Below are 12,987 nucleotides of genomic sequence, written 5' to 3'. Positions count from 1 at the left end.
GTAGTGCAGGAGTGGATGGGTGGCATCACGGACCTAGTGCTGAGAGGGGAGGGGAACTGGATTTTAAGTCGGGTCCCCCCAGCACTGGCTCCTGTTTTCCTCCATGTGGGGGATGTCAAGGCTTATCTGTTAATTGTATAGTCGAATGCACGTACACATCCCTAGTCTACACTGCTGTAATTAACAGTGGCGTGTCCTACTGCCAGAGTCCTTTTCCTGCCGCAGAAAGAGGTTCTGGCAGCAGGGAAATGCCTTCTGCTCTGACACCACAATCCCAATCCTATCATGGAAAAGGATGAGGCTTCAGAGCAAGCCTAACCTGTGCTCCCTTGAATGTTGCAGTCCCGCACTTGGGGCATTGTAAGGAGGCATTCGGGATTGCAGCACTGCTCAGGTTTGGTCCAGCCACCTCTTCGTCATGGACAGGCCAAATCTGAGTGTTGCTGCAGTCCCATATGCCTGGCTGCAACACCCTGAGTGGGGAGCTCCAGCCCTGCAGGACAGGTGTGGGGGAAGGCATGGATGAAAAGAGTCATGGATAAATGTGAAAATGATGCTATCCATGAGGGTTGGAGAGGTGAGGAGGTGCTCTGGATGGAGGATACCATCTGGCACAGGCCTTTTCTCGACCCCTTCCCCCAGCCACCAGGGGCCAAGAGTCGAGAGGAGGAGGGGGGAAGTTTTGGGACAGGGTGGCTACTTACTTGGTGTACTGGCAGGCAAGATGGCAGTGGCTTGGTCCTACTGGCCATTCCCTTGGTGGTATGGCTGCCACCAGTGGACATGCTGCAGGGTACCTCTCCCCTGCAGGCATCTGCCCCCAGTTGCTGATCTGAGTAGCGCATCCATCTGAACAACAGCCCCACCCTTTATATCTTGTGGAAAACAGTACTTCCTGGGGCTTCAGGTTGTTCTGGAACAACTGAGCCCTGCTTTAAGTTAGGAGGAGGAGAAGCTGCAGACCATATTTGGAGGCCCTAGCTCTCAATATTTAGGAGGAGATCTTGAACAAATGGACTTGCAGACAGACAGATACACTCAAAGATATATGTAGAAAGAGATATAGGTCAAACCTCTCTTGTCCATCACCTTCAGGACCTGAGTGGTCCCAAACCACAGAGTTTGCCAGACAAGGGGAGGTCAAGGCTCCCTATCCAGCTGTAGGCTCTGCTTCCTGGTGGGGCTGCACTCTGTGCTGCCTGCTGCTGCCTTCAGCCCCCCCACAGTGACATCCCTGACCAGGATTGCAGCCCCCATGGTGCCAGCCCTGAACAGGGACTGGCCCTGCTGACTCCAGCCCTGGCCAGGGCTGCACACTCTGCAGCGAGCTCTGGCCAGGGTTACATTCCTGGCTGCCAGCCCTGCTGCCTCCAACCCCAGCTGGGACTATGCACCCCACCACGAGCCCTGACGGGGCTGTCCCTCCCCTTTCCACCTACGCTGCGCCTCCAACCCCGGCTGGGGCTGCGCTCCTTGCTGTCAGCCCTGGCCACGGCTGTGCTAGGGATTTTTAATATTGGTTACTTGACCATTCTATAATCCCCGGGGTGGGGCTAGCAGCCAGTGCACTATGGCCCCACTCCTGAGGAGCCTTGGCCACTCCCATGCTGTTGCCTCTGAATTAGGGCAGCAGTGTGGGGTGCCAGGCTGGAGCTGTTCCATGAGGGGAGCTAGTTTAAAAACCAGTTCCCCTTGTGGACCAGCTGTCTGTCACCCCACGCCGCTGCCTCTGATACAGAGGCAGCATCATTGGGGGGGCTGAGCTCCTGAACCCGGCACGAGCCGGAACTGAGCTGGGCTGCCTGCCTGCTTGTCTCCTAATACACTTTAAATGCAAAGCTGCAGTGAGGGTAGGTTCCAGACCTGGCGCAAGCTGAGACTCAGTTGGGTTGCTGGCCAGCCTGCTAAAAAATGTACTTGGGGGCGGGATGTGAGCAGTCTACAGCATTAACCTATAAGCTTTTGGTAATCAGTTATCAACTATACTGTTACAGCCCTAGGCTGTGCTCCCCACTGCTCCAGCCCCACTGGGGATGTGCTCCCTCCGGCAGTATCACAGATGACGCTGGATCAGAGAGTCCCAGATTTTAGAGGTTCAACCTGTATAGATACATTAATAAAAAGGTTTTCAGGCCTTCTTTATCTAAGACAAAAATCTTGTTTTATTTTAGAAATCAAATACATCAGCTCTGTCCTTCCCTGGTTTTACTGGGGTTAGTTGAAGGACAGGGGGAGAAAGTGTCTCTAGACTATATAATATGTGCACTGGATCCTGAATTGAAGGAGTTGGACAGTTGAAACTGACAGTTTTTCCAAAATGTTAACTGTCCATTAAAGCTAAATAATACCCAAAGCTTTAATAGTCATGCTGTGACCTGTTTACATTAGAGAATTTTAACAAGCTTTGCACTTGTGCTACAACTGGTTCAGTGCATCAGTGTTATCTGTGTGTGCTACTTGATGTATGTCCCACAATCCATACAAGTCAGCTATGCAGGGGTGGCCCGTCCTTATAGGCGAACTAAGCACCAAGTTAAATGGGACACAATGGGGCGCCAAATGGTGGTGCAATATCGTTGAGGAGTTTGGAGGTAGGGGAGCCAATTGCATGGTTCGCCTAGGGCGTCAGTTGCTGGTAGCTAGTCTGGGGCCGCTCCTGCATCTGAGAGAATTATTAATTAATGGTATTTAGACAGAGTTACGATGAAACTTTCTGGCATATGTAGGCAACTTAAACATGTAGCTAAGTTAATTTAGCAGATCCCTATGGGAATATACCTAAGGGAAACTATTGCTGTCTTAAATAAATGAGACACTTACATAGAAAGAGAACTAACAAAAAAAAGAGGACTATGATATGCAACAATGGATATAATATAGGGCTGTGTCTACACTGGCGCGATCTTGTGCCAAAGCAGCCGCTCTTGTGCAAAAACTAGCTGCCTGTCTACACTGGCCGTGTGTTCTTGTGCAAGTATACTGACGTTCTAATGTATGAAATCAGTGCTTCTTGCGCAAGAACTATGATGCTCCCGCTCAGGAATAAGCTCTCTTACGCAACTATTCTTGCGCAAGAGGCCAGTGTAGACAGGCAACATGAACTTCTTGCGCAAGAAAGCCCTATGGTTAAAATGGCCATCAGAGCTTTCTTGTGCAAGAGAGCGTCTACACTGACATGGATGCTCTTGCGCAAAAGCACATCTCTTGTGCAAAAGCACATGCCAGTGTAGATGCTCTCTTCTGGAAGAGTTTTTGCACAAGAACTCTTCCTCAAAAGAGTTCTTGCGCAAGAAGCTGCCAGTGAAGACATAGCCTTAAGTGTATATTGATGGGGAAAAAAATTACAAGACGCTGTAGACCAGGCCCCCTTCTTGCAAGCACGTATGTGAATAACTGTGTATGTGGATAGTTCACTGAAGTTTGTAGGGCTATTCATGCACATAAATATTCTCAAATCCAGGGTCTTATTTTGTAGGGGAAGAAACAATGGTGTATGTTGTTGGATATTGGGCAAAGTTTAGTTAACATGAACAGTCACAAACAGCTTGAAGTTTGCTATTTTCTGACCTTTGAGCATAGCGCTTCGCTACTAACTTTTTTCCTATAGTTTCTGTGGAATATTATCAACATCAACCTAAGTCCAGTATGTGTTGTTCCATTAGGCAGCAGCTGCTTTTGTAATGTTTCCAGTTCAAGTTATAACCACTGTTGACTCACGTGTAGTTCAGCTTGATTATTTGGACGGAAGATTGCTTATTTCTTCACTTACTCGCTCTTACTTGTGCGATACTGAGAGGTAAGTTCTATGCTAACTGAAAAAGTACCAAGACATATCTTGTATCTGGAAACTGATTCAAATGGATCACTTGAAATTATTACCATTTAGCTGGTCGTACATAGTCATCATCAAAGAGACTTATTGGCATATTGTAGACTAGATGTCACCTGCTTGCAGTATTAACTTAATTCTTTGTTTTGTGTCTGATCTTAGGATTTGGGTTTCATGGTTTTAAAATGAATTATAGCTTTACCTTTAGTTATAGCTCTTCAGAATAGTGTTTAGTATCTGCACAGCACATGCAGTTTGACACACCTACATTTTGAGCCAAGCATAGACAGCAAGAAAAATACTGGTCCTGCTGTGTAGATCCTACTTAGATAGACCCAATTGACCGTGGTCAAATAGCGCAGAAATAATTTAGATTGATAATGCAAAATAAATAGTAAAAATTAATGCAAGAAAGATGCAGCGTTTTCATAAAGTACAAGTGTAAAAGTCATGCAAAACTGACTTGTATCAAGCAAACAGGGTTAGTTTTTGTTAAACTGTAACTATCTCATCACTCTATACTTAGAACTATAATCAGATTTTTTGAGTTAACATAAATGTTACCATATCAAATACAAACTAAGAAATGTTTTGGAAGTTTAGGTTTACGAATGTCCTTTGGTGGTGTGACAAAGTCAGGCAGAGGGCTACAAGAGAATGGTGGAGGGGAAATATATTAGCCCCATAGTAAATAGGTCCCTGCTCTTAGGGTAGACTAGCAAGGGCTAGCCCAGAACCAGCAGGAACCTGTTAAAATAAATCAGGGCATTTAGGGCAATTAAAACATCTTGAGCCAATGAGGGTTTCCAGAAGCAAGGGAGTCAGACTAATCAGAATACCTGAGGCCAATTAACAACCAGTTGAGACTGGTTAATAAGAGCTCCTCTTCAGTTTAGATTGTGGAAGGAATTTAAAGAGAGAGGGAGATGTGGAGAGCCAGAGAGGAGAAAGTGAAAGCAGGAGGAAGAAGGTGCTGGGGAAGTGGCTGAGGGTTTTGTAGCTGTCAGCTGTTACCATAGATGTTACAGATAGCTGCTATCATAAGGTCCCTGGTGCTGGAACCCGGAATAGAGAGCAGGCCCAGGTTTCCCCACCATCAGCTCCCATTTCAGCACTAGAAAGAGACTGGCTTTGGTACAGGAGTTTCTTGTCCTAGATCACTCGGAGGGGCCACAGAGACTATGAAGTTTGGTTTCCCATGCTAGCCAATGATGAGAGTAGCTCAACAAACAGCAAGGTGGTGTCTAAATTGAGGGCTACTCTGAGCCTATGAGGCAAGTAATCCCTCCTGAAAGCACGGAACCCATCAAGGTTGAGGAGGAGCTTTGTTACAGTGAATACAGTTCTTTAAGGAAATATTAAAATGAAACAGAGCCTTTTTTTTTACATTGACTAAACATATTTTTCCCCCTCCCAGAGAAAAATTCTGGAAAATTGGTAACAAAGAAAGAGATGGAGAATACGGCGCCTGTTTTTTCCCAGTTGGAAAGAATTGTGGGAACCAGCAGCCATTAATATATTGTGCACGTCCTGGGTCAAGGATGTGGGAGGTGAACTTTGAAGGGGAGGTGCTAAGTACCCATCAATTCAAGCAGCTGCTGTCATCACCTCCTCTCCCAGTTATTACTCTAAGGTAGTGGTATCAATGGTGGCTTGTGATAAATTGGGTTATGGTTTCATTCCATGACTTTCTGTGAAAGCAACACTGTGAGAATCACAAAATATAGTGACAAAAAGTCATGAACAAACACTTTACCCTACAGCTTTCATTTTGCATCTGTACCATATAGCATCCGCTTGTCCACCCACTTGCATCAAAGAATTGTGTTGTTTTAAAAGGAGGAGTGGGGGAATCCAGCTTCTGACCCACGACAAAAAGTTAATTCTTAAATACTGACTAATATCATGCTTTCCATTTCAATTTGAAGTCAATTTTTTCTTGTATATCTTTATGTTGGCAGCAGCTATGTGGAGGAGTGCTGTAAGAATTGATTTCTTTATTTCATAGGTGTCAAGTATCAGAGGGGTAGCCGTGTTAGTCTGAATCTGCAAAAGCGACGAGGAGTCCTGTGGCACCTTATAGACTAATTGAAGTGTAGGAGCATAAGCTTTCGTGGGCAAAGACCCACTGACGAAGTGGGTCTTTGCCCACGAAAGCTTATGCTCCTACACTTCAGTTAGTCTATAAGGTGCCACAGGACACCTCGTCGTTATTTCATAGGGTATGTCTACACTACAGCGCTAATTCGAACTAACTTAGTTCGAATTAGTTAATTCAAACTAAGCTAATTCGAACTAACGGATCCAGACTAAAAAACTAGTTCGAATTAGCGTTTTGCTAATTCGAACTAGCATGTCCACATTAAGTGGACCCTGAACCGGGGTTAAGGATGGCTGGAAGCAGTGCCGGCAGGGCATCAGAGGAGGACTTAGAGCGTGGAGATGCTGTCTCAGGCTAGCGGAGGGCTGTGCTTAAAGGGTCCCGACCCCCACCCCAGACAGACAGTTCTCAGAGGTGCCCCGCTTGCAAAGCAGCCCTGGCTTGGATTGCCCGGACTACCCACACTGGGCACATCACACCACTCGGCCATCAGCCCGGCTGCACTTGCCGCAGGCTGCCATCTGGGGAGAGGGGGCAACTGGGGGGCTGCAGGAGAGCTTCCACCCCCAGAAGCCCGCAGAGCCAGCCCAGTCCTCCCCATCGGGGGCTTGTGCCCCATTCCTCCCTCACCTCCTTCCACTTACCCTTCCCTAGCCCCTCTTCTTGATGTAGAAAATAAAGATAACGTGTCTTCCAAAATGGAATCTGTCTTTATTGAACAAAACTGGGGGAGACTGGGAAAAGGAGGTGGGAGAGGGGAAGAGAGAGGGTGGGAGAGGGGAGGGCAACTAAAATGATCAGGGGTTGGGAACAGGTCCCATATGAAGAGAGGCTAAAGAGACTGGGACTTTTCAGCTTAGAAAAGAGGAGATGGAGGGGGGACAGGATAGAGGTCTCTAAAAGCAGGAGTGTGGTAGAGAGGGTGCATACAGAAAAGTTCTTCATTAGTTCCCATAAAGAAGGACTAGAGGACACTAAAGGAAAGGAATGGGTAGCAGGCTTCAAACTAGTAACAGAAAGTTGTTCTTCACAAAGCAAAGAGTCAACCTGTGGAACTCCTTGCTGCAGGAGGCTGTGAAGGCTAGAACTGGAACAGAGTTTAAAGGGAAGTGAGATCAAGTCATGGACGTTGGGTCCATGGAGTGCTATTAGCCAGGGGGTAGGAGTGGTGTCCCTGCCCAAGGTTTGTGGAAGGCTGGAGAGGGATGGCACGAGACAAATGGCTTGGTCACTGTCTTCGGTCCATCCCCTCCAGGGTCCCTAGGGTTGGCCGCTGTCGGCAGACAGGCTACTGGGCTAGATGGACCTTTGGTCTGACCCAGGACGGTCATTGTAAGCTCAGGGTCGGGGGTCTCAGTGGACCCCCTTGATTCTCTTGCACACCTGCTCCTGGGTGGCCAGGCTGGCAGCTCTCCTGCCCTAGCCGGCCACTTTCCTGTGCCTAGTGCGGAGATCGCGGACGAGGTCCACGATGTCCGCACTAGCCCAGGAGGGTGCCCGCCTCTTGCAGTCCCGGGCAAGCTCCCGGGAGCCGCCAGCCTGGTCCCGGGAAGAGGGGGAAGGCTGGGGGGCATCTGGTGGGTGGCTCGATCCGTGCCAGGTGCAGGGTCTGCTGGCTGGGTGCTGGCAGGCTTGCACCTGGCACGGGCACCGTAGCCAGACCGTGCCCCTTTAAGGGGTCCGGGGCCGGGAGGGGGGCAGACGAGTTTCCCTGGTGTTGGCCAGAGTGGCCACCAGGGAAACCTGGGGAGGGCTAGCCTCCCACTAGTTCGAATTAAGGGTCTACACAGCCCTTAATTCCAACTAGTAAGTTCGAACTACGCTTAATCCTCGTGGAATGAGGCTTACCTAGTTCGAACTAAGCGCTCCGTTAGTTCGAATTAAATTCGAACTAACGGAGCGCTAGTGTAGCACCTATGAAAGTTAGTTCGAACTAACTTTGTAGTGTAGACATACCCATAGTCATTTTCAGCTTCCAGTAGTAAGTAGGAGTAGCGAATAGTCATCACATTTGATTAGAAAAGTGAATCTACACTTTTTGAATTTTGGGTACATTTTTTCATAGCAAACATGCTATCGAAGTTAAAGACTAGTGGTGTGCAACAGGCTGTCTTTCTTGGGGGTTGCAGCGCCAGGCTGGCCACCATTTTGTTTTCCTGGCTTGGTGCCTGACATATGCGCAGCAGGGGCGGGGAGAGTGATAGGGGAGCGGACCAGCGCTTGAAATTAAAGGAGGTGCAGCAGAATGTTCTGGCCTACATTTGTGGGGTTTTGTGTTTTATTTTTGTGGTGTTTACTTTTTTGATAACCAAAATTTTCCCGGCCCTGGGGGTTGCAAATTGAAAAAGGTTGAGCACCACTGTTATAGACTACAGTGTTGTCTTTGGATGCTCTGAAATAACTATTACTAAATGGAGAGCTGATGTGTTTTGTAATTGGAATGAATTATTGTCAATTGCCATTTAGATATTCTGTTTTATATAGGATGGATCCTCAGTATAATACGTCTATCTGCTCCTACCAGTCTTTGCCTTTCCCAAAACTGTTGTATTTGACGTAAGTATTTACCAGCAGTCTGCTTTATTAACAATATTGTCTTTGTGTTAGCTTCCCTCACATCCCTTCAAATTAACATCATGTAAAGCCCATGAGCAATAGTATTAATTTGTTTTATCCTCTTCTTCTATGCTCCAATTTTTCTTAATCCTCTTCTCCTTCACCTCCCCCCCGCAAAAAAACAACAGCCAAAAACCCCAACCCATGTTGTTTAGAGAAGTAGTTTCAAAATCTTAATGACTGTTCTTTTAGTTTCTAGGTTTGTTAAACAAAATATAAATATATACTAACTTTCAACATTTCCACTGAACATATTTTTATGGGTTCACAGTTTCATGTAAATCTTCAAACCTTGTCCGAAAGTCAGGTTTTTAAATATTTTAAATGTAATATCTATAAAAATAATCTTACCTGAATTACTTTTATGCAGGCTTGGTTAAAGACTAGAGAAAACAGAGGTGTAGGGAAAGGAGGCTGTGTCTTAAAGTTCAAATCTCATCTTCTCTAAATAAAAAATAATCAAAGATTAATTAAACATATTTTTAAATTGAGTACTCTGGCAAGATAATTTCCTTCTGAAATGAATACATTCACATTTCTTAAAACAATGCTTAATACTTTTTCTTTGCTTACAGAGAGCATTGTGTTATGACATGGACAGAAAGAGGAATTTATGTCTTCATTCCTCAGAATGTTCAAGTTTTACTTTGGAGTGAAGTAAAAGGTGAACTTTAAGGAACTTAAGTTTTTGCTGCATTGTTCATTACAGTTTGACTTTCAAATCCTGTACTTACAGTCGAGCAAACCAATTTCCATTTCAACAAGGTGTTAACACTCACTAATAACTTTATAGTTAATCAGCAAATTGTATGGCAATTTTTAAAATTATTATAAAAACTCTTTGAAAATGAATTTTTACAAATTATCTGTTTGGGTGCTTGTGAAATGAGTGGTTGGGGACAGTGTATTGAATCTCAGAAATAAAATGACCAAATGTGATGCAATGAAATATCACTAATATTGCAGTTTCTTTTCCTTACTACTTACTCCATTTTATCTCTCTCTATAAATATATTTAAAAAAAAAATGTCCTGTGGGATGACAGCGAGATGTCGTAAGTTACTCTGTCACCACATCCCCAATTCCAAGCCCAGAACATGTTGGTCTGTTCTCTTCCTCCCCCCTCCCCTTTCCTCCCCAAGAAACAGCCTTTTGCCACACTACCAGCTCTGCCAGCAGCCTTCCCTGCTGACCAACCTCTTCCCCAGCAGCCCCTCCAGGCCTGTACATATGGGGGGGGGGGTGCAAGTGCACTCTCCCCCTGGCCCTCCAAGTAAGTGTGAGGCTGGGGTGGCACGTTGCCCTAGCTTCCCTCCCCCCATGTTCTGGTTGAGGGGTGAAAGCCGTGAGCCGGACAGCCCCAGGAGCCATGCAGGCTCTTCTTTCCTTCCTCCCCGGTGGTCTCCCCCTCTCCAGTGTTCTGCGCCCCCTCCCCTGCTCCCTTCACTCACAACCTAGCTTGGGGGGAGAGCTAGGGCTGGTTTGCCAGGACCTGGCCCAGCCCTGCCCAGCAGTGGCGTGGGTGAACTAGGGCCAGGGTGGCCTGGGCCCTCCCTGGAGGCCGGGAGGAAGCAAGAAAGAGCTGAGGAGGAGGGGCAAGAGAGAGCCAGGGCCACCCCGACTGGGGGGAGGGGGCAGTTTGGCAAGCATAGTGAGCAGCGGGTGCAGCCCCCTAGTTATCTTTCAAAGAATATCTGATGCGGCTCTGATCCTAATAGACTTTTTTTTTCAACGTTCTTCCAAATTGTGTTTAAAATTTTAGAAACTAAATCATTAACAAGCGACTAATTAATTTTAAATAATGAGGTCTGTCATTTTGCTAGATAGTCTATGCATTTTGTTTTTCTTTGAAAATATGTGTACATAAATTATTACATACTTCCGAGTAACTCAGCAAAGGTCAAAAGAGTCTTAGATTTTAATTGTATGCAATAATAATTGTACATTAACATAGTGCCAGTTACTGTTATCCCATATTCTACAGGAATGGAAGTTTGCCGTAGTCATTAGTAGGTAGATTGAAAAGTGCAAACTATTTCCAATGTGGTTGTGATCACGTCAGTCCCAGGATATTAGAAACACAAAATGGCTGAGGTAATGTATTTTTATTGAATCAACTTTTGTTGGTGAGAGAGACAAGCTGTTTAGCTTACTCAGAGCTCTTTTTCAGGTCTGGGGAACTTACTCAAGAGTGTCTCTGCTAAATCTGTTCTATGTTGTATTGGTCCAAAAAGACCAAATGTCTGTCCAATGAAAGACATTATCTCACCCATTTTCTCTCTCTAAATTGTTTCCAAGTTTACCCTGAAATGGAAAGGAACGCTGTTAGTACATTCACCATAAAGCCTTTCTGCTCATCTGTTTTTTATAGATATACAGGACATAGCAGTGTACAGAAATGAGTTATTCTGTCTACATACGAATGGAAAAGTCTCGCACTTCTCTCTTCTGCTAGTGGAGCGCTGTGTAGAACGTCTGCTAAGAAGAGGTTTCTGGAGTCTTGGTGCCAGAGTCTGCTGTCTCTTCCAGAACTCTATTATTTCTTGCAGAGTAAGTTAGGACCTCTCTTCACCTCTCTGCTACAGCTATTCAGTTGAGTCCTTTTGTCCTAAACCATATCCTATAAAACTCTGCACTTTGGATTTTGGAGCTTTGTCATGTTGAAATGCGATCATAGAACTAATCAGCAACAACTCCTTTATTAGAAAACTTAATAACTTTAACATCTGTGGCTAGTAAGCCAAACCCAGTCTGTTTAATATGAAGATTATAAGTATTAACAAACCTCTTGCTTTTTTATTGTTAGGCAAGAAAAATTTTGCCTCTAGACAGATTAGAACACTTGAAATCACAGCTGGACCTCTCAACCCAAAGTGATGTCATTAGCCAACTGGAAGAATTGATTTCAAAGCTGGAACCTTTAGATTCTGCATGCAGCAGCAGAAGGAGCAGTATTTCATCACATGTAGGTGTATATAAACTTGATTTTTTTCCCCTAGTTGAGTTCTTCCTCATTTTGTATAAGCTTATATATTGCCATCTGTGACTGTGGTGATACTCAGAATTTATCAAGACAAACTAAAAAAAATAGGGCAGACAATCCTCAAAACTGGTGGTTTATTATAATACTTAGATTCAACAACTTCTATAATGCTCTTCTGGTTCCCTTTAAACAATACAGCCTTTGGTTCCCACCCGGACAGAAAAATGTATATGGTGAGGATTATTTAAAACTTTATTCACCATATATCAAGTTTTGCCAGTCCCCAAGAATCAGACACATGACCCATCAGGTCAATGATGTTTTCGGCTCTTATCCAAATACATGCTTACAACTAATTCTTATTAACTAATCAAAGATTACTTAAAAATAAAAAGGTTATTGTGGTTAAAAATAATTATACAAGCAAATATGAATACAAGTTTTTAGGTCAGTTTCATATTAGAGCTGGTGAGGAATTTTTAAAATTCCTTCCAGAATCAGTTCACTAGGTTGTAGTGCAATAGGCAGTCAATGTATAGCATTTGTTCAAAATTTTTCATGAGAATTTGCATGGATAATTCGGAGTACACCCGGAGACCTCAGTCTTGCTACTTTGAACAGGGCTGGTCAAGAAAACAATGGCAGTTCACCCCTGGCAGGTCGCCGCCACTATATTTACCTGCACCTCTGTAGGTACAGGAGATTGTAGCTCACGTTGGCCATGGATCACCGTTCCCAGCCAATAGGAGCTGCGGGAAGTGGCGTGGACTGGGACACTGCTTCCTGCAGCTTCCATAGGCTGCGGCCAGTGGGAGCTGCAATCACTTGGCCTTGAAGAGGCACAGGTAAATATAGCTGCAGCCGCCTGCCAGGAGCTAACGCTGGTGAACTGGATTAGACTTGTGGGCCAGTATTTGCCCATCCCTAAACTTGAACTCCCTTCTCAACGTTTAAGCTGATTTGAGATAGTAAGTATCAGGCCCTGCCCTTTATAGCTAAAGCTCAGCAGACTCTTGACAGCAAATGATCACAGCAGGGGCCTTTCAGGATTAAGAATGGGCAGCATATAATGTTTCTTTGAAAGTAAACTTCTATTTCCTATGAATACACAGATAAATTAATTGCATTGATTAGCATATCACAGTTATCCATTAAAATGTATCATAGGTACTGTAGCATACTACAAACTTCAAAAAGAAATAGACAATGATATTGTTACATCTCAAGTCTCATCTAAATGTTAATATCCCTTTTTGATCTCAGAATCAATAGAACATAGTAATGAAACATTATAGACAGGAGCCAAAGTTTAGCATCTACAAGTTAATTAGATCACATTGTTAAACTTCTAATAAGACATAAGTAAACAGACAATACAATTAGTATCTGCTTTTACTTCTCTAACAATACAGGTTTATATTTCAAGAACTGTGGTCTGTTAAACATGGCTTTCTTAAG

At 44.7% G+C, this 12,987-nt stretch overlaps 1 protein-coding gene across 4 annotated transcripts in view; it reads left to right on the top strand.

Annotated features, from left to right (window-relative positions):
• Window positions 1–12,987, top strand: part of HPS5 (HPS5 biogenesis of lysosomal organelles complex 2 subunit 2) — a 45,556-nt gene that overhangs the window by 10,002 nt on the left and 22,567 nt on the right. For all 4 annotated transcript variants that reach the window (XM_075928107.1, XM_075928105.1, XM_075928106.1 and 1 more), the window contains exons 6-11: window positions 3,663–3,796; window positions 5,247–5,462; window positions 8,415–8,486; window positions 9,122–9,210; window positions 10,918–11,096; window positions 11,353–11,511. In XM_075928107.1, the coding sequence (XP_075784222.1) occupies window positions 3,663–3,796; window positions 5,247–5,462; window positions 8,415–8,486; window positions 9,122–9,210; window positions 10,918–11,096; window positions 11,353–11,511 (849 nt within the window). The remainder of the gene's footprint in view (window positions 1–3,662; window positions 3,797–5,246; window positions 5,463–8,414; window positions 8,487–9,121; window positions 9,211–10,917; window positions 11,097–11,352; window positions 11,512–12,987) is intronic.

The sequence above is a fragment of the Pelodiscus sinensis genome, chromosome 4 (genome assembly GCF_049634645.1).
Source record: "Pelodiscus sinensis isolate JC-2024 chromosome 4, ASM4963464v1, whole genome shotgun sequence".
In the NCBI taxonomy this organism is placed as follows: domain Eukaryota; kingdom Metazoa; phylum Chordata; order Testudines; family Trionychidae; genus Pelodiscus; species Pelodiscus sinensis.
The sequence above is the reverse complement of the archived record's forward strand: the minus strand, read 5'-3'. Positions and strand labels throughout refer to the sequence as shown.